The 21,036-nt window shown below is 50.3% G+C and overlaps 1 protein-coding gene across 3 annotated transcripts in view; it reads right to left on the bottom strand.

Moving 5' to 3' along the window:
- The window catches only part of VPS8 (VPS8 subunit of CORVET complex), a 2,529,257-nt gene that overhangs the window by 1,530,898 nt on the left and 977,323 nt on the right, over nucleotides 1–21,036 (bottom strand). For all 3 annotated transcript variants that reach the window (XM_069615741.1, XM_069615740.1, XM_069615739.1), the window contains exons 19-20: nucleotides 2,745–2,834; nucleotides 1,952–1,998 (exon numbers count right to left, since the gene is read on the bottom strand). In XM_069615741.1, the coding sequence (XP_069471842.1) occupies nucleotides 1,952–1,998; nucleotides 2,745–2,834 (137 nt within the window). The remainder of the gene's footprint in view (nucleotides 1–1,951; nucleotides 1,999–2,744; nucleotides 2,835–21,036) is intronic.

The following is a 21,036-nucleotide window of genomic DNA, read 5'->3' as shown; positions in this document are numbered from 1 at the left end:
TGCTAAAAAATGCATCTGAGATGCGGAATCCCTGGGAGTACACCTTCCCTTAGAAATGTTCATTTACAAAAATTCTAATCGGAATTCAAGTGTTCGTAAGCTGGGTAAGGAGGAGGAAGATGATTAATTTGTGGGAGGATAATCCTATCAACCAGAAAGAAAATTAATTTGTTTGTTCTCCCACACATTCCTAACCTTTGAAAGACTCCTTAAAATACCCACTGACTATTTACAAGGCACCTTCAGCAGCAACAAATGGGGGATGTACTCCAAGCCGTCTTCTTCAACCACATCTTCATAGACATGTCGAAACATTTGGAAGAAGGCTAGCTATGAAGGCTCTTGTACCGATCAGCCTCTGTATCTTAATGTGTAGGAGCCCAAAGGCCTTGCACCATTTTTGATGGCCCCAGTGAGGAAAGGGGGTGCTTGCTACCCTAATCTGGTGGTGCCGACTCAGATCTGAGCTCTTGGGCATGCAGATGTTGTCCTTTTGGGGGAACAGCTGTCCTCAAAGGGAGCCACAGGACTTTCAATGAGTGTACCGATGATGAAGTCTGGTTGAAAACCTTTAAGATCGCTGCCCTAAATTCTTCCCCGCCCCCTTCTGAAGTAGAGAATGAAGAATGAGGGTCTTCAGCCACCTGATCTTCGAGGAGAACCATTGGACCTCACCCTATTCCAAGAATTGTGATGATGCATTTTTTTTTTTTAAGTAGAAAAAGTGGGTTCTAGAGGTAAAGGACTCATTCAGAGAACCAAGTTCTCTTACTTTTATTTTTTCTTTAATCAGTTCTGACCTTGAATAGTGTTCCTTCAGAGGTGGCTCCAGCTCCGTTTTTAGTACGAGAAGTCTTTCTCAGGAGTGCTTCTGTTGTCTCTGCCAAATGAAAGTTTGCACTTACTCCCTGAGGGCCTTGGGGTTCAAAGACAGTCTGGCACGACATGAAATTATTCACTGTCGAGATGCTGTCGCAGGCACCATACACACTTACAATGCAGGTTAGACACATACAGTTTGTGTATACAGCCATCACAAGGCTTAAAGCATGATTTAGGGGACATCATTCTCTAAGAAACTTCATAGAAGTGGATGAGTGATAAGTTCCTGTGCATTGATGCAGAAAAAAGGTACAAAGGAAGATGGTGCCTGCCCCAAATGGTATTTATGCAACATATGTCACATCTGACACAAAAGGTCAGCGAGGATCTAAAAGGAAACTGGCCCAGAGATGCACATGCCACCTAGTGGCAAGCTGAAAACATTTCTGGTCCAGACTCTAAAAAGGGATTTAGAATTGTGGAATCTGTGAGAGAAATGTATCCACCGGAAGCTCGATTTAGTGTTCACTCGATATCACCAAACCTCCCCCAGCAGCAAGAGATATTTTTTGTGTGTGCACAGAACCTACTTGGCAGGCCCTTGGGCCACCTTGTCTAAGTAACAGAAACAATCAAGATTCTGGAGAAGATAGAGGCCTGTATACCCCTGTGATGAGATCAGGGCAGAGTTTGAATGAACAAAGTTATACAATGTTCCTGGTCGAAAGGTGTACTGCCAAAGTAAGAATAGGGGAAAGAGGGACACAGTGGTAATATATATTCTAAACTTTTTACACAAGAGGTTATAACATTTTGCCTTTTTCTTTCTATTTTCTGTATTTTATTATTCTATCTGTGGCAGTTTGGCAAAAGCGCCGACTAAAATCAACAAGAAACAGTTACAATGCAACCGCATGGTTTTAAATAACTTGAACTCTGTGTACTATCAAGTGCCTGAAGAAAGGCAAGCAACTGCCGAATGACGCGCATAATTCCTACTTAACTAATAAAAAGATCTTGGTTAAGAGTTATAAGAAAAAAAAACATCATAGCAAAACAAGGCACATACTGGAAGCAAGGGATCAAGATAATTGAATGTGACAGCAGAGGAAAGCAAGTTCTCACTCACGTGTGCTCGAGCAGGAGACAATAATCTACTATGACAGGCACCATGTCCTAGGAAACGAGTATAAACAAAGCAACAAGTCAGCATCATTCCCAAAGCTCTTAGCAACAGAATAACTCAACATTATTTTCCAAGGTCAATGTTAATGAAAATCGCAAAACAATTATGCTCGACAGCTATGGAGCAAATGTTCAAACCCAAGTTAAAACCTCCATCTGATACATAGTTAACACAAACAGATTAATGACACTGGAAATTAAGGTAAAAATTAAGTTCCTTTCCTAAGAAACAAGAGGCATTGTCTAAAATCTTACTGGAGCTCCTGAGCACGTGTCCCCTGATTGTTTTCCAAAAGTATTGCACATGTTTAAACGGAGAAATACTGCAAAAACTGTTGTTTTAACAAAATGCTGAATACTTAATGTGACTAAACTCACGAGTCAAGCAACAGTGTAATATTTTGCCTTAAAGAGTACCCTTTATGTAGCACAAAATGAGGCCCATCCCTAACAGTGGCAAAAGGCAGCACTAGAAAAATAACAAATCCCTGCAGCCTTTGAAGCAGGGGTGTCACTCCAGTTTTGAGGCACGAGCAGATGGTAAGGGTGTGACCATTTCAAACAACTGCTTTTGAAACAGAACCCATCTTTTTAGATCTTAAACAATGTGCTACGAGTTTGAATATAGCATTTTTCTTCAACTAATCTTAACATTTATAGTACCTCTTAGTGCCATAAAACCACAACCAATATGCAGATAGAAAAAGCATGCACCGATATCAGAACAGAATAAGCACCTGGAAATGTTGTTCCATCACTTGGATTTTACCCTGTTCAGGACATTTCTTCAAAGCGCGATCTGCAAACTGAAAAAGGATTTCTACCATCTAGAAGAGAAAGGAGAAGTTTGAATAAGCTTCCATGTTTCTGAAAAACACTTATGGTATCTCTGTCTATAATTCACTTAGCAAATATTTGCAGTCCGAACTTGCATTCGTTTCACCAGAGAGGAATAGTGGTAGCTGTTCCACAGTGTACTTCATTAAGCTATGACCGAGACGGATACTCGCGCACATGCAGAACAAATTCTTCAACCATTGGTAATTGAGGATCATTCAGAGACCCATGGATTTTCCTTATATACTGGGAAGAAAGATGTATATATCTGTAGTAACTATCAATTTGAAACTCAGACTTTGGAGAAAGAAAATGAAACAGGAATGAGTAAGGTTTAAGTTACTTACTTGCAACTCTTCATGGATTCACATGCTTTTATTTATTTTATTGTGCATTTGTAAGGTGCTTATAGATCAAGTAAATTGTGTTTCAAAGCGCATGAATATTGGACTATTGAATAAGGAATCATGAATATTCCCATTGTCATGCTGGGAATCCTCAGTGAAAAGAAAGCAGTTTCGCTTTAGGCTGACAACTGCTCATCTCCTCTATAACCAATCATTGGCCTTTGGGTCATACTGCCCCCAGCCAATGACACTCCTCCTCATAAGCTCCACCCGTGGTGGCCATCTTCAGGTATGGTAGATCACGTAAAGTGGCAGTATAAACCAGATAAAGCCATAGTGGGGAAGGAGGGAGGGTTTGCATGTGAACTCATGCAAGACCAATGCTAGAGAACAAGAGTTACAGGTAAGGAACTTAAACCTTCTCCAGCATGGGGCCTTGCATGGATTCACATGGTCATGAATTTGTTTACACTGCAGTACAGATACACAACCACAGGAGGTGGAAAGGCTCAACAGAAGCAATAACTTACTCCTGGAATGGATTCACCTCAAACAAGAAGGCTGCATAGCACTGCTTAGCCGACCTGGGACTCCTGCCCGAAATCCCTGTCGACACAGTAGAATCTTGTGAAGGTTTGAGTGGACCTCAACGTAGCAGCCCTGCAGAGGTCGAGCAAGGGAAAACTAGAGAGAAAAGCTGTCATAGCTGTGATGACTTTGGTGGAGCGGGCTCTCGGCCGGCTAGGTATTGGTCTTTTGGCCAGACGATGACAGTGCATGATGCAGTCGGAGAGCCACCTGAATGTGGAAGCCTTCGACAGGGGCATTCCCGTGTACCATAGGTCCAAAGGTGACAAGCAGCTGAGATGTCTTCCGAAAGTCTTTTGTGCGTGCTACATAAAACATCAAGGCACGCGCAATGTCAAGTGAATGCAACACCCTTTCAGCAGGCTTAGAAGGGTTCGGTAAGAAAACTGGCAGAACAAAAGGCTCATTGAGATGGAAGCTCAAAGGAACCTTTGGCATAAAAGTTGGATGAGTCTGCAGCACCACCTTTGCAGCATGAAAGGTAGAGTACAGCTGCTTGCAGGAGATAGCCTGGATATCCCAGACTCGCCTGGTTGAAGTAATGGCCACCAGGAAAGCAGTCTTCCACAAAAGAAACTTCAGAGGGGCTTGATGCAATGGTTCAAACGGATGCTCCATGAGCTTAGTTAAAACGACATGGAGCTCTCAAGCATGGGCAGGAGCCTTCACCAGCGTAAGAGCCCTGAAGAGGCCCTTAAGGAACTCCTTGACAAGCCTGTGCGACCACAGGGAGAGCTTGCCTGGCGTCCAGGTGTACCGGAATATGGTAGCAAGATTAACCTTGAAGGAGGCATGCACCAGCCCAGCTTTGACTAGCGAATGCAGGTACAGCGTGAAGCGCTTCCATTTGTAACTGTAACAAGTTAACAGAGGAAGCTCTGGCCCGGGCCAGGATCTTCTTGCCCTCCAGTAGCAGAGAATAATGCCCAAACTCTAGGGCTGCAGGAGTCAGGCTGTGAGGTTCAGCAACGCTGGGTGGTGGGGCAGTAGTATGCCGTTTTCTCTGGAGAAAAGGTTGGGAAGTGGAGGCAGCCGGATGGACGGAGCCACTGACAGATGGAGAAGGTCCAGGTACCAGATCTGCTGCGGCCACACCGGTGCGATGAGTATCATCCTCCAATGGGAACGTCTGAGTGAGTTGATCACACGTAACAGGAGCTGGATCTGAGGGAAGGCGTACAGGGAGAGCCTTTTGCATGGGAATGAGAAGGCATCCCCAGACTTCTCGGCTGAGGCTATCTGCTGGCAAACAACCAGCATTTGGAGTTGGCAGCTGTTGTGAAGAGGTTGATCTGGGGAGGACCCCACTTAATGAAGAGATAACACCTGTACCGGTTGAAATTCCCACTCATGGCAGGACCGCAGCTCCCTGCTGGGAATGGTGTTCTTGGTGCCTGTCAGGTAAAAGGGGATGAGGAACATGCCGTGAAGTATATCCCTGCGCCACAGGGACTGGGTCTCCAGGGAAAGAGTGGGGAGCACGTCCAACCCTGCTTCTGGATGTAGAACATGGTGCTTGTGCTGTCCGTTTAGATCCGCACAAGCTTCCCCCATAGCTGAGGCTGGAAACGACTTGAGAAAATAGCTGATGCACTTTTAACTACTGCTGTTTGACTCGGCGACCTTGTTAATCACAGTGATCACAATGTTTTGGTTGTCGCGTCTTATTGGAGAATGGCGGTAAAAAAGCCCAAAAACGGCTTATGCTGACAGTGATCTCGAGACTCCATTAAAGACAGACGCCAAATGATTATATTGCACAATACTATTTATTGCATAGTATATATAGTGTCCTTTAGGTCATGGTGTAGTGCCCTTTAGAGGACACGTGTTTCGGCCACTGGCTTTTCTCAAATCAGGGCATAGTTATTCATTCGTATTCCTTGGTCCTTAAAAATTCGATTCGGTCCAGTTTAGTAATGGGTTGAATCCCAGTTTAGCGAAAGTTTGTCAGTCTTTTGCGTCGGCTCTCTGGAAACGACTTGAGGGCCCAGAAGACGGCTCAGAGCTCCAGGACGTTTATATGCAAGTCTTCTCCTATGGGAGCCGTAGGCCTCTGGCATGAGACAGTCCTGTGTGGGCTGTAGGGAGGTGTCTGTGGTGACTGTGCCCTTGTACGGAGGGTGATCCGGAAGGGAGTTCCTTGAGTGAGATGCGAACGCACCGCCCACCATTGCAGAGGCTGCAGGAATGTCCGATTGAGGGTGATCCTGTCTGTCCAAGTGCCTGTTGACCTGCTGCCATCTGGCGTCTAGGAATTCCCGGAGAGGCCGCATCTGGAGCCTGCAAAAGCGGACCAGATGGATGCAGCAAGACATCATGCCCAACAGGCATTTGATGGGCTGGACAGTTGCGATGGACCATGCTAACAGGCGCTGAACTTTCCCCAGGATGGCCTTCACCCTCTTCTCCGAGGGGGGTGGCAGAGCTGCCACCCTGGTGAGCCCAGGAACAGAGCATTCTGTGAAGCCACAACGCAGGATGGAGAATCCGAGTGAAGTTAGAAGGCGTGTGGTCTCCGCTGTCACACTAATTATACTTTTTTTTAGATTCTGAGGTCGCAGAAAGGAAAGGTTTAAGGAAGGAAAAGGTCAAACAGGTTCTCAGTATATGTGAGGACAACTAAATCGTCCAATGAAATCTAGACAAGCCTTTCCCAGCAGTAACAGTCTAAAACAAGTTACCACCTATGAGGGACAAACAATATCAAAGTCAATGGGCTAGAAGAGTCTGCAGGGAGCCAGAACAGTCAAAGTCAATAGGAACACAGTCTATTGAGCGGAGGCATTTCTTAGATAAAAGGTCTTGCACAAAGTTAGAGAGTTTGTAGAAAAATCACTTGTAGGGTAGGGTCACAAGCTGTTAAGCCTGTGGAAAGCAGAGTTGGAATCAACTCTAAAGGTAAGCCAATGCAAGTCTCAAATGAGTAAAGCACAGCTCAAAGACACTGAGGTAAGTAGCCCAAGTCTAAACAGTACCTCTGGTTTGAAGAAGAGTGGTCCAGCTGGATTATGTCCGGTTGCAGCGATGCAGACCCTGGGTTCCGAGCCTCAGTCGTGGGACAAGAGGGAGGACATCTGGAGGGCTCCTGCGGGGGCACTTTGGAGGTCGTCGGTAGCTTCTCCGTCAAATAAACAAAAGGAGTTTCAGCACAGCAGCAGGGCTTCGCCGGGCAATTCAAAGGTCCGGGAGGTTGCAACAAGCTTCGGTCATGGTTTCTTCGTTGGGTGTTTCTCCCAGTGGTCGACTCTGCCTTTAGTTCCAAAACCCTCGCCTTTTAAACAGGTTTCTCCCATTCATGCACAGCCCAGGATGGCAATCACACAGTAGGGTGGCTGTCCTCAAAGGACAGCCAGCCAGCCAGCCAATCAGGACTGGTTGCATTCAGACATTCCTGAAGACAAAGAACAGGGGAGTTTCAGGGACCTCCCTCACATCCTGCCTTTCCAGACACACTGGAGCCAGAGGCGGGCTTCAGGGCTGAAGCCTGCCAAAGGCAAAACAAACAAAGGGCTCAACTCGACCTTGACGTGCAGAGTAAAACCCAAGAAAGACCTCACAAACAGAAAATGGGGAAAAAAGAAGATTGGGGACATTTTGACAAAATGGTCACCCATGGGTACTATACTGCAGCTGAGGATTCAGACTGCGGTAGAAAAGGAACAAGTTACTTACCTGTAACTGTTGTTCTCCAGCATGGGTCTGGCATGGATTCACATGCTCATGAATATTCCCCGTCGTCAGGCTGGGAATCCTCGGTAAAGAAAAAACCAGTATCAGTTTCGTTTCTGATCTGTCTTTCGTAGTAATAACCAATCACTGGTCTCTGCGTCATACTGACCACAGCCAATGACTGCCCTCTACCTAAGCACCGCCTCTGGCAGCCATCTTCAGATTTGGAAGCACGTGAAGTGGCAGTATGACCAAGTGAAGAGCCGCAGAGGGGTAGGCGGGAGGGTTCGCATGTGAATCCATGCCAGACCCATGCTGGAGAACAACAGTTACAGGTAAGTAACTTGTTCCTTCTCCAGCATGGGGTCTGGCATGGATTCACATGCTCATGAATAAAGAATACATAGCAGTACACACATGCACAACCACGGGAGGTGGCAAAGGCTCAACATTAAGCATCACATCAACTCAACATTAAGCATCTTACCTCCTCACCAGGCTCACCTCAGGCGAACAGGTTGCGCAGCACTGCTTGGCCGACCCTGGACTCCTCCCTGGAATCCCGGTCGACGCAGTAGAATTTCGTGAAGGTGTGCGTCGACCTCCACGTAGCAGCCCTGCATATGTCCAGCAGGGGCACACCAGATAGGAACGCCGTGGTAGCTGCGATCGCTCTGGTGGAATGGGCTCTCGGACGGCCAGGCAGCGGTCGGTTTGCCAACCGGTGACAGCACATGATACAGCCGGAGAGCCATCTGGAGATGGAAGCCTTCGAGAGAGCCTTCCCCTGATTGACAGGTCCAAAGTTCACAAAGAGTTGTGACGTCTTCCGAAAACCCTTTGTGCGGTCCACGTAGAACTTCAGCGCTCTAGCTACATCCAGCGAGTGCAAAGTCCTCTCAGCCGGCGACGAAGGCGACGGGAAGAACACAGGTAACACCAAGGGTTCGTTGAGATGGAAGTCCGACGGTACCTTGGGCATGAAGGAGGGGTGCGTCCTGAGCACTACCCTCGTGTCGTGGAAAGTCAAGTACGGGGCCTTGCAGGAAAGGGCCTGGATCTCTCCCACTCGTCGTGCGGAGGTGATGGCCACAAGAAAAGCTGTTTTCCACGATAGAAACTTCAACGGGGCCGAGTGCAGAGGCTCGAACGGAGGTCCCATGAGCTTGGTCAGCACCACGTTGAGCTCCCACGCCGGGGCCGGAGCCTTCACCGGCGGGAACGATCTGAACAGTCCCTTCATGAACTCTTTCACCAGACGATGAGACCACAAGGACGTCCGCCCCGTGGTTCTGGTGTATCGGGAGATCGCAGCAAGATGAATCTTGATGGACGCGTGTGCCAGACCAGCTTTGGCCAGCGTCAGCAGGTACGGCAGTACTTGGGGAGCCGTAATCCGTAGAGGGTTAATCTTCTGTGCGCGGCACCAGACAGAGAACCTCTTCCATTTGTGTCCGTAGCATTTAAGAGTCGAGGACGCCCTGGCCTTTGCAAGAACCTCTCTGCAATCGGCCGGTATGTCGTATCCTCCAAACTCTAGCGCTGCAGCAGCCAGGCCTGCAAGTTCAGCGACTTCGGGTCGTGGTGGAGGATGGCGCCTCCTTCCCTGGAGAGTAGATCCGCGTCCGCCGGCAGCTTGATCGGCGGGGACGCTGATAAGTCCAGCAAGTCCGGGAACCATATCTGCCTCGGCCACGCAGGTGCGACGAGGATCATCCTGCACCGTGACCTCTTGAGCTGGTTGACGAGCCGGATTAGCAGAGGCAAGGGAGGGAACGCGTAGAGGAACAGGCCCTCCCAGGGGAACGAGAAAGCATCGCCCATGCTCCTCGTCTGGGGAAACCTGCTGGCGAACCTCCGGCACTTGGTGTTCGTCGCCGTCGCGAACAGGTCGATCTGGGGTGTGCCCCACCGTCGGAAGAGGCGATCCACCAGATCCTGCCGTAGTTCCCACTCGTGGCACGAGCGCAGCTCCCTGCTGAGTGAGTCGGCGATGGTGTTTTTTATCCCTGCCAGATGAAACAGCACCAGAAAAATCCCTTGGGCGACGGCCCAATGCCACAGGTCCTGCGCCTCCTTGGACAGCGCTGGGGACCTGGTTCCGCCCTGTTTCCTGATGTAAAACATGGTGGTGGTGTTGTCGGTGAAGATCCTCACCACCTTGGCCCTTGAGGGACGGAAGGAAGGACCTGAGGGCCCAAAACTCTGCACGGAGCTCCAGGACGTTGATATGCAGGGACTTCTCCGTCGGGAGCCAGAGTCCCCTTGCGTGCAGATTTTCGGTGTGCGCTCCCCACCCTTCCAGGGAGGCATCCGTGGTCACAGTCTCCTGGTGGGCTGGGGTCTGGAAGTCCATGCCCGCCGTCAGATGCGCGCGGGTGCCCCACCACCGTATCGCTCGTCGGAAACTCTCGTCGAGCTTGATCCTTTCCTCGAAGCTGCCCGTCGTCTGGATCCAGCGCGCATCCAGGAATTCTTGCAGCGGGCGCATCCGGAGCCTGCACATGGGAATGAGGTAGATGCAGGAAGACATCATCCCGAGGAGGGACTTGATGGACCTCACTTTGGCCGCGTCGGCCACCAACATCCGTTGCACCTTGCCCAAGATGGTCCTGGTCCTCTCCTCCGACGGGGAGGCCAGAAGGGACACTGTGTCGAGCCTCGCTCCCAGAAACAGTGCGACTTGCGCGGGCACCAGGTGGGATTTGGCGTAGTTCACGGAGAATCCCAGGTCCGTGAGGAGTTGGACGGTCCTTGCCGTGTGGACCACGGCGAGCTCCCTCGTCTTGGCGCGGATGAGCCAGTCGTCCAGGTAGGGGTAGACGTGAATCCCCTCGCGGCGCAGCTGCGCCGCCACCGGTGCGAGGCACTTGGTGAATACCCTGGGTGCCGACCGTAGTCCGTAGGGAAGGGCTTTGAACTGGTAATGACGCCCTTGGACCACGAACCTGAGGAATTTTCGGTGCCCCTTTAGGATGGGAATGTGGAAGTAGGCATCCTCCAAATCCAACGACGATAGGAAGTCTCCTTCCTCCAGCTGACCCAGGACGTGCTGGAGGGTGACCATCCGGAACTTCTGCGCCTTGATGAACTTGTTCAGACGTCGCAGGTCTAGGATGGGGCGCCATCCTCCCGTCTTCTTCTTCACGAGGAAGTATCTCGAGTAGACTCCGGAGCCCCGAAGCCTCTTTGGGACGAGTTCGATGGCGCCCTTCCTGAGCATCGCCTTTACCTCCAGGAGAAGTTGAGGGACGTGAAGTTCTTTCCTGGCCACGGGGGGGACGCGCGGGCACCTTCTTTGAAACTCGAGCGCGTGGCCCCGGGCCAGGGCGTCCAGCACCCAACGGTCGGTGGAGATGGACTCCCACACGCTGACGAAGCCCGCCAGCCGGCCTCCCACCGGGGTGCTTCGGTGGGGGCCCGACCCCACGGCCGGTTCAATCCTGCTTGGACGCGGCCTTGCCGCCTTGACCTCCTTGGCGACGACGGCGGGGTCTGCTAGACTTGCCTCGTCCTCTGTAGGCCTCTTGCGACGACGAGCGGGCCGCTTGACGGTAGGAAGCGAAACCGCCGCCGGAACCTTTGGAGGCGCCCTTGCCTCCGCTGCTCCGAAAGGGCGTCCGTCGCAAAACTTCAAGGGCCCGGGCCGTCTCAGTATCCGCCTTGATGGCCTGAAGGGAATCGTCCACTGTCTTCCCAAACAGGTTGTTCCCGTCGAAGGGCATGTCCAGGACTCTGGTCTGGACGTCCTGCCGGAAGTCCGTAGCTTTGAGCCATCCACGACGTCGAAGGCAAACGCCGTTGCCCAGCTGGCAGAACCCAGTGTCGGCGATGTCCGTCGCCACGGTGATGGCGTGGTCCGAGGCCACCTCACCTTCCTGCAGGATCTCCAGGGCCTCCGCCCTCTTGTCGTCCGGCAGAAAATCCAGCAGGGGAGCTATCTTGTACCAGAGCTCCCTGTCGTAGCGAGCCACGATAGCCAAGGCGTTGGCCGCTTTAATCGTCGTCGCTGCCGACGAGATGACTCTACGTCCCATAGCATCCAATTTCTTTCCCTCGCCGTCCGGCGGGGAAGTCGATGTGGAGGCCGCACCCCCCCCCCCGCTTTCTTCCTGGCTGCCGCGGAGACGACGGAATCCGGGGTAGGCTGCGCCCGGAGGCACAGGGGGGCCGTGTCCGGGACCCGGTACTTTTTCTCGTACCGGTCTCTTCTAGCTGGCGTCGTGGAAGGGTTCTTGAGGAGGGAAAGGCCCTCATCCCAAATGCCGTCCAACAGAGGCACTGCGAGGACCGTCTTCCTCTTGGCCTCGCGCCGCTGATAAAGGAAGCCTTCCTTTTTCTTCTCCTCAGGGCAGAGTTGGAAAAGCTCGGAAGCCCTGGAGATCATGGAGTGGAAAGATCCGATCTCGTCGGGCGGAGAAGCCCTGGCAGGAGGCGACGACAGAATATCCTCGTCGTATGCCTCGTCGTCCGTACCCGTCGCTGCCGTGTCAGTCCCCGTATCATCCCCTCTGGTGGACGGGGAGGAGGGCTGGACGGGGCGCGACGGTTGAAAAGGAGGTGGTGGATGGATCCTTCTTTTCTTGGTAGGGGGAACACCAGAAGGTCCCGGTTCTGGATCCCCCGACGGGAGAGGTTCCTCCGTCGGTAACGGTAGCCTCGTCCTTATCTCGGAGCATAAGGACTGTATGGCCAACAAAATGGCCGCCGAGTTGTCTTGCGGCGCTGGCAGAGGGGAATCCGACGGGCGAGCAGGGGCCCCGTCGGTATCCTCGACGATGTCGTCGTCGTCACCTGCGTCGGGGTCCATTCCGACGGGCTGGCCTTCTTCCACGCCTAGGCCGTGGCTTAAGACCTCGATCAGTTCCTCTTCTGAGGTTGAGGCCGAATCTACGACGACGCCCTGCCCCCCCTTCTTCTTCCCCACGGAGGGTTTCACGGGGGTCCTATCGATGGGCACAAAAGAAGACTCCCTCCGAGGAGGCAGGGAGATTCTGGCCCCCGAGGTCGCCACCACTGGTGCAGCCTCCACAGGCTGAGCCAGGGCCGCCGCGACCGTTTCGATAGAGGGCTTGGTCGGATGGATCAAGGCCTTCGCCACCCTAGGTGCGCTCACCGCCTTATCCTTGAGGGAGGGGGCACTGCCACGCTCCTCCTCTGCCTTAGAGCTCGACCGGGGCCTTTCCAGGAGCTTCGCCGGGTGCTCGGCCTTCCTCTTACCCGACCCAGAGCGTTGGCTCGTGGTTGATGGTGCCGGGGAGGGTGCGCCCTGCCTGGCGCCCGTAGAGCCCGACCGTTCGGCGCTCCCGGTGCCAGCGGACTCGCGGTGCTTAGCCTTATGTTGGGCCCCCGTCGCCGGGGCGCCCTCAAAGGTCTTAGAAGACCGCTCGGATTTCTTCTTCTTCTCGCCAGACGGGCTCTTACCCTCCAGCCAGTTGGCGAGACGTTGATGGCGGTCCTTCATGGTCCGTTCCGACATGTTGCAGCAAAACGCACAGTCCTTCTCCACGTGCGTCTTGTCCTCATGAAGGCAGTAAAGGCAGAAAGAGTGTTCGTCCTCCTTAAAGACGTTCTGCAGCTGGCATCCAGGGCAGACCCTGAACAGCTTTCCGGGCGTCGAGCTTCCCTTCTCCTGGGCCATCTCCGAGACCGGGCCTGAGAAGCTTCTGGAGTCCTCCGAAGTGTAGCTCGACGAATCTTCACCCTTGAGGGGCGCAGACGAATCCGACACGGGTCCCCGTTGATCGGATGTAGGATCGGTGGAGCTTGAGGCTCTTTTGACCGAAAGAATAGAAGTTTTTTGTGAAAAAAGCGCGAAAAATAGCACTAACGCTCGAGAGCAATAGCACGAGGATCCCAACACATGAACGTGCGGTAAAAATCTGAAGATGGCTGCCAGAGGCGGTGCTTAGGTAGAGGGCAGTCATTGGCTGTGGTCAGTATGACGCAGAGACCAGTGATTGGTTATTACTACGAAAGACAGATCAGAAACGAAACTGATACTGGTTTTTTCTTTACCGAGGATTCCCAGCCTGACGACGGGGAATATTCATGAGCATGTGAATCCATGCCAGACCCCATGCTGGAGAAGCACAATGGTAAGAAAATTAATCACTGCCACAAGCCATTTAAAGTAGTGAGGGTAACATAAAAAATGTTACATGAGAATGTAGGATAAGGGGCGACTAGGTAATCCAGGCGATTGCTGGTGGGCACCACTTTGTGTTGGTTCAATAACAGGTGTATATCTAGTTAAGGTAATCAGAGCATACCTTGAGACCTTGGCACAAGGTTACAAAGTACCATAAGAAAGAAAGACATAGAAAGGAATTCTAGTTCGAGGTATGATCTCGTATTGCTCTCAAAGAGCTGGAGGTAATTGTACTGCTTAGTCGTGCTTGCATTACCCATATCAAAGAATGTAAACTTTTTAAAACATATTTTCAGTTTTAATTTGCTTGAAAGGCAAAAGTGCATCCGGATAATCAGTGCCACTATTGTGGTTTGCCAATGCATTTTGGACTGAGTCCGTCTTCAGTGCTAGGACACCGATAGAACGGCCATGAGGCCAGTATTCAGACAATTATCTGTAGGCACGTTCTGCACTTTCGGAGGTTGATTGAACTTAGTCATGAGTGTTTGTAAAGCGCTGGTTCCTTTCCAGCCGGCGCTTTACAATCAATCATGAAAATATGTTAAAAAAAGATGCCTATGGAGTTTGTCAGACTCCAAAAACAGAGGAAACACATAATCCAAATCAGGTCAAAACACGAGAGTGACAAAAATTAAAAATTCCTAAAGTCCAGCAAAAGAGCTGGGGGTCTCTAACGTTGAAGGGAATTAGCACAGAATTTAGAATTCTCCCCAACAGTAGCCAGTGCGTGAGAGCAGTCGCCCAAATAAGGGTAGACGCGTATGGCCTTGCAGTGTAGGTGTGCCGCTACAGTGGCCAAGCATTTTGTGAACACTCTCCGAGACGATTTCAGGCTGCAGGGCAGGGCCTTGAACTGGTAGTGCCGTCCGTGGACTACAAAATGCAGGAACTTCCAATGCTTTTGTGATGAATCCTACGTATTCCTCACTAAACCCCTGCCTAAAGTCTCCTCCCAGCTGGCCAGGAAAAGGAAGACTCTTCCTAATCCTGACCTTGGGGTTGGTGTACTGTGGGGGGTGGGGGGGTCACCTGGGAGGAGACAAGGCCAAGGGTTGTAAAGAGATCCCTTGGGGTGAGGCGCAGTAATTAACAGTCTAAAGTTGGCAAAACAGGTATTGGCCTATTGTCATTATGATGTATCTGAACCATATATAAGATCTGTGGTTATGGGCACAAACGACCTAAACATGAACAAACCCTAAGAATAGAAAGACCATTCGAGGCACTTAAACACAAAAATACTCATTGCTCCCAAAGGTATAATGGAAGGGAATTTAAAAATGCTGCCTTAAATAAACTGTCTACCTCTATAACAACAAATTCTGATGGTTCATCCCTAAATAACTAAGGGAAATACATCTGCTCTTAAAAGCAAGAAGTTTCCAAAAAGAACTGACTTTGTTGTTGGAGACTACCAGTCCCATCATCCTATAGGTACTGGGATGAGGAAGAGGCATGGTGTAGCAGTAGTCAGGCAATTAAGCCTGATAGCCCATCCCTGAGGTGAGCCAAGAGGCTTAAAAGCGCCCCTCAGGTGCAGGCAGCAGGATGGAGCTGCAATTGTGGCTAGAGTGTATGCAGCAGAAGTAAGAAGGCACAGTTTTGGAAATCCAGGCAGAAGTGGGAAAAACAAAGGTTCACCGGGACTCTGATGTAGCAGATTCCACCTGCTTGTCCTGAAACCAGCCTTTCCCAGTCTAAACCTTACAGTGAGCCAAAAAGTATATCAGCATTGCTTAAGACCAAAGTGTGCAAGTACTACCTGAGGCCAAGGGAATGGCAACAAAGCTTATGGGCAATTGTTCTGGCTAACAGCAGGCAGAAGGTAAAGGCAAGGTTGGGGAAGAGAAACTTGCTACCATTAATTGTTCTTCAAAGTTGATGCAACCTATATTGCCAAAGCTAATAGGAAGAAGAGAGAAGGAGAAATTACTTATCGCAATGATCTTTCTATGGCTTTTTCTCTGTTAGGCAGAAACCTGTGCAGTTCCCTCTGGGACCACTGCAAAAGATTTAAGACTACAGGTAGTTGGCAGTAAACCCAATTGGTAGCAGTCTGTACCACCCAGATTTACCTGGTAGCTGTGGCTGAGCAGTCCGACTTCTCTCAAGAAGAGTTAGGCAGTATACAGAGTATTCACAATAGGTCAAAAGAACATAGTAGAACAAGCAAACACTGACCAGAGCTTGGTGTAAAAGAGATATAATTATTTATTTAAAAACACATCTAGGTAAACACACTGGCACTAATGTTAAGCAGTTCAGAAACACGGTCACTAAAAGATATGCACTCCCTTTAATGATTATTAGACAAGTCTTAAGTAAGGCAACACTTATTTTCAGACAGCGGTGAGCGCTTAACGAAGATGGCACTCTAATCAATCGGTTTAAGAGGGAGAGAAAGGCAGAGCAAAGATAGAAACAGATCCCAACACTTTCGGACGAACACAGTAGGAGAGAAAGGCAGGTTAAAACCGTAAAGTCAAAGTTAACAAGGCCGGACCCACTTTAAGAGGCTCCGGTCGAAACGTGTCCAAGGTCACACGGTTGAAAGTGCCCAAAAGTCTCGCACAAGATTCAGAAAGAGTTGGACCAACAGAAAGGGACCAGTTAGATGGTCAAGGCGGCCAGCCCAGTCCAGAAGGTTAAGGGATTATTGTTACCTTGTAGCAATCTTTAGAAAGGGAGGACTGGCGGACACAGTACCTTAAAATGGTGAGAACGCTCCAGCGGGGACAGTTGTTCCTGGCAGCGGGTGCAAGTCGGTGCTTAGTCCGGGGAAGAGAGGATCTCGTCAGGGAGGAAAACAAGAGTCTGTTGCACTGCCAGGGAAGAAACCAGCCGTCGAGTTCTCAATTAAAAGGAGCGGTCCTTTTATTCGCGGTCCAGTAGTAAGTGGCTATCCGGTTGGCAGGTGCTTGGCACGGGCAATTCGACCACAAGACGTCCTGGGATGCGAGAAAAGAAGGTAAACTGGTTGTGCCCACCAGTCAAGGGAAGAAGACTCTCCAGCAGGGAGATCTCCTCTGTCGTTGGGAAATGGTGAGTCGGTTCAGCAGGGCTCCACCGGTGGTGACGTCGTAGCAGGTCGGCTCAGCTTCTCCCTAGTCGGATTTTCAGGTCCTGTGGCGACTTCTGAAGTTCCAGTCCCAAAAGCCCTTCTTTTATGCAGCACAACCCCATTCACTCAGCCTAGCTGTCAATCAAACATGCTAAGTGGTGAGCCGGCCTGCTCACCACTTGGGCCAATCACACAAGAGTGTGACTTGAGTTGCCAAGGCAACTCAGTCCGGGGTGCCTAAACCCCCCTCCCACACCCCCTGTGGTACCCAGACAGAGTGGCACCACTTTTGGAGGCTTCTGTGGAGAAGCCCGCCAAAATGTGGAACAAAGGGCTCGACCTTTGGTTTGGAGTTACAGAGGCAAACACAAATGCCATTTTAAAACTGAGTTTTGGCAGAAAATACCAACCAGTGAATTAGTATTTATTAAATAAACCGGCAGTATGTTAGAGGCTATGTTAAAAAAGTATTAGCCTCGAACAATGGGAAAATCCCATAGAGATATATTCGCTGTTGAATATAAAAAGTAGTATCCACTGCCACCAGCCAAAACTCGACGAGGGGGGACAGGACAGTGCCCCCTCGCACAACAGACCCAGGGGCAATCGAATTGCCCCTACCAGCACGTCCACAATATCATGGTTTGTACTGGTTCTGTTAGTAATTTGGGACTAGTAAAGCCAATGGTGACTTTACATGCCCTGGGAGACAGTAGTCAGTCCCAGGGTATGGAGTCTATGGTGGGGGGTCACTATGACACCCCAGTGTTACGGCACAGAGGGTGCTGTGTAACACATATAGGAAAAACACATGAGACCCTATGGAGTAAAGGACCCCATAGCCCATAAAACACATTAACAGTCAAAGGAACACCACAAATCATGTCCAAGAGTGGGAGAAAAAGAGTCTCACTCTTGGCAGGAGAAAAAAACAAACTCCAGAAATCCAGCAAAGCTGCTGGGGGACTCACTAGGTTAGGATATTCAGCCTAAACAGAGAAGTCTCCCTAACATTCTTCTACAGATTCCTCATCTGATAGATATCCTCTTCCAGCTCTGCTGCTTAGAAACATTTTCGAGAGGGGGCGTAGTGGACCTCGACTCGGCCGTCGATGGGTCTTGCTCGGTGCAAAATAGTCTGCTCCAGAAGTGGCATTTGGCGTCGTATATAAACCGCATCACTACACCCCATACCTCAGTTGCCCCCTTTTTCCCCATGCTTGAACGTGACAGAGGAAAAACAATGGGAGGTAAGGCTAATTAGCTTGAAAAATGAACAATGGGAAACATCCCAAAGGGGTGAAACCCATCAAATTAGTAAATGGGAAGATTTTTTTTTTGTAATAACAAACGGCAGCCAGATCAAAGCGGTCACGTCAGAGCCATCACCAGGCGTCCCTTCGCTTAGACAGAAGCACAAAGCCATAAGAACCTTCTGAGCGTGGATGGATGGGTGGGGCGATGAGGAATATGCGGGAGAAGAATCCATAGAAAGATCATTATGGTACGTAATTTCTTCTTCAATGTATTACTTTTCTCCCACAGATTCCTCATCTGATAGACTCTCCAAGCAGTTAGGTTGACTGAGGTGGGCAGAAAGTGTCATAGTAGCAGATTTTACAACACTGCCCTACCAAAACATGCAACCGCCTTGCAGGCAACATCCGGACAATAGTGCATGGTAAATGTGTGCAAGGATCACAACGTGGCAAGACAGCAAATGTCCCTAATGGGGACTTCCCTCTAAGGTCATAGAAGCCGAGACTCCTCTTGTAGACTGAGCCCTGCTTCCGGAAAAAAGCTCTTTACCAGCAGATTGGTAGCACTCTGCGATGCAAAGGATAATCCATTGCAAAAGAGTCTGTTTGTTATGGGTAGACCGTTGCGAGACAAAGATTGGGCCACGAATAGCTGGCCAGATTTTCGGAACTCGGATGTCCTAGCGATGTAAAAGCTCAGGGCTCTTAGGATCTAAACGGTGGAACCGTTCTTCCTCCATAGAGAGGTGCGGAGGAGGGTAGAAGACTGGTAAATCTATGTACTGAGAGAGGTGAAACTCAGAACCAAAGCCTGCATCTCCCTTGTCCGTCAGAATCAGGAGATGTTTCCCCTTGATAGACAGGGCGAAAGCCCTCAGGGCTAGCCTGATGGCTCGCAACTCCAGCCCGTTGATGTGCCACCTTGCTTCTGTTGCTGACCAACTGCCACTCACCTGCAAATCTTGGCAGTGAGCGCCCCAACCCTTCAGAGATGCATCCGTGGCCACCCGGGCCTGAGGCCAAGGAGGCCAGAAGGGTTCCACAACCAAAAGAGTGTCATGGTCAGTCCACCAGTTGAGGCAGTGGACCACTTGGCTGGACACCTTGAGAGGATCCTTGAGTGCACCAAGGTATGTGACCACTGACCTCTTAGGAGCCATTGAAGGGATCTCATGCAGAGTCTGGCTTCTGGCACCAGAAAAATACAGGAGGCCATGAGACTTAAGAGACGGAGGAAGGAAGCTGCTGGTAAGGTGGCGTGATTCTGAAACAAGTATACCATCTGTGTTATGGTTCAGATTCTCTCCTCGGGAGGGAAGGCCTTCCACACCCGGCTGTCTAGGACTGCTCCTATGAACTGGAGTCTTTGGACTGGCATCACATGGGACGTTTTCAAGTTCAGGAAGAAGCCCAGCCTTTGCAGTAGAAGACGGGTATCCTCCAGATGCGACAAGACCTGCCCCACCGACTTCCCTGGGATTGTCCATTCGTCCAGGTATGAGAATACATGGACCCCAGATCTCCTGAGGTGAGCCACGACCACTACCATGAGCTTGGTGAAGACCTTTGGAGCAGAGGTCAACCCAAAGGGAAGCACTTTGAACAGAAAGTGCTTGTCCCCTCTGAAGAAACTTAGGAACTTCCTGTGCTTTCGATGCATCGGCACATGGAAATAAACGTCCTGCAGATCTACTGACACCAGCCAGTCCTGAAGATCAAGAGCGTGGAGAATTTCTCTCAATGTCTCCATCCGGAGTTTGTCTTTCCTCAGAAACTTGTTCAAGGCCCTGAAGTTAAGAATGCGACAGAGACCTTCTAATTTCTTAATAAGGGCAGACAATGACCCCACAAAACTAGCTGCAGGGCCGAGGAGTCCGAGGTAATCTCCTGCCACTGGGGCCAATGTTCTGCCAACCATCCACCAACCGGAAAGTCGTGGGAAGGCAAATCAAAGCGGCTTAGACAGCGGTGCTGCTGCTGTTTGATGGCCTCTAGAAGCCCCTCCGCCCCTTCTGGGATGAGAGAAATGCCTCTGCCCATGCCTGGCTTGTGGGAGCTGCGCTTTCCTGCCATAAGACACATACCGATTGTAGCCTCTGCCCCCAGAGGCAAAGCTGAAGGCAGGTTTGACAGGTTGCACAGCTAGGCCCAGAAACTTTGCTGTTATTTTAGACTCTTTGAATTTTGCCAGCGAGTCCTCTGATTATGGCCAAAAAGAATCTCTCCCTCGAAAGGCATTTCCAGTAGCCTATTCTGGATGTTCAGGGAGAAGCTAGAAGGTTTTAGATAGGCTCTAGTCGGCCACGTGCAGGCCCGTTTGCAATGACTGCTTGGCTACCTCCTTCCCATCTTCCACAATCTGTGTAAATCCGTCCTGCATTTCATCTTCAGGTATGTACTGCGTTGCTTGCTCTATAGCTTTCCATAAACCAATGGAGAACTTTGCAAATCCACATGTCACATTGGTGGCTTTTAACGCCATGCTGCCAGAAGTAAAGACCATCTTGGCCATTGCGTCCAACCTTTTACCCTCCCTGTCCGGAGGCAGTTTAGATGTGGATGCTGCAGGTCTGGTGGTGATTGTGACTGCTTGCATAACAAGCCCTTCTGGAGAAGGGTGAGAAGCCAGGAAAGATAGATCTTCTCTTGCCGGCCGGTACTTCCCCGTAAAGTTCGAGTTTACTGGGGGAATAGAGCTGGGATGCTGCCACAAGAAGGCTAGGGAGTCTGCAATTACCGGGTTAAGTGGCATGCTATGTTCCTTCACAGGCCCTTCATCCAAGATGTCCGTCAATTCGTAGCCATGAACAGGGGCTGAAGAGGACTTCAAACCTAAGGTGTCTTATTTTCTTTCCACCAAGGTCCTAAATTTACCATGGGTGTGAGTTTAAGGCTAACCCTGATGAACTTCAACATCTAGAGACGTGTCCAGTCCGCTGGAGTCATGTAACCCTCGGGCTAAAGACAACAGGTCAGCTTGGTCATTGAAAAAATCGACACCTCTCGACCCTGTATACATGGGATCAATGTCCACCTGGTAATCGTCATGGTCGACTCTGAAAATCATCGACATGGTGTGGAATGAAAGATCCGTTGGCGTCAAGGGTGTTT

This window comes from Ambystoma mexicanum, chromosome 9 (assembly GCF_040938575.1).
Source record: "Ambystoma mexicanum isolate Mex_15411 chromosome 9, UKY_AmexF1_1, whole genome shotgun sequence".
Taxonomy (NCBI): Eukaryota; Metazoa; Chordata; class Amphibia; order Caudata; family Ambystomatidae; genus Ambystoma; species Ambystoma mexicanum.
The sequence above is the reverse complement of the archived record's forward strand: the minus strand, read 5'-3'. Positions and strand labels throughout refer to the sequence as shown.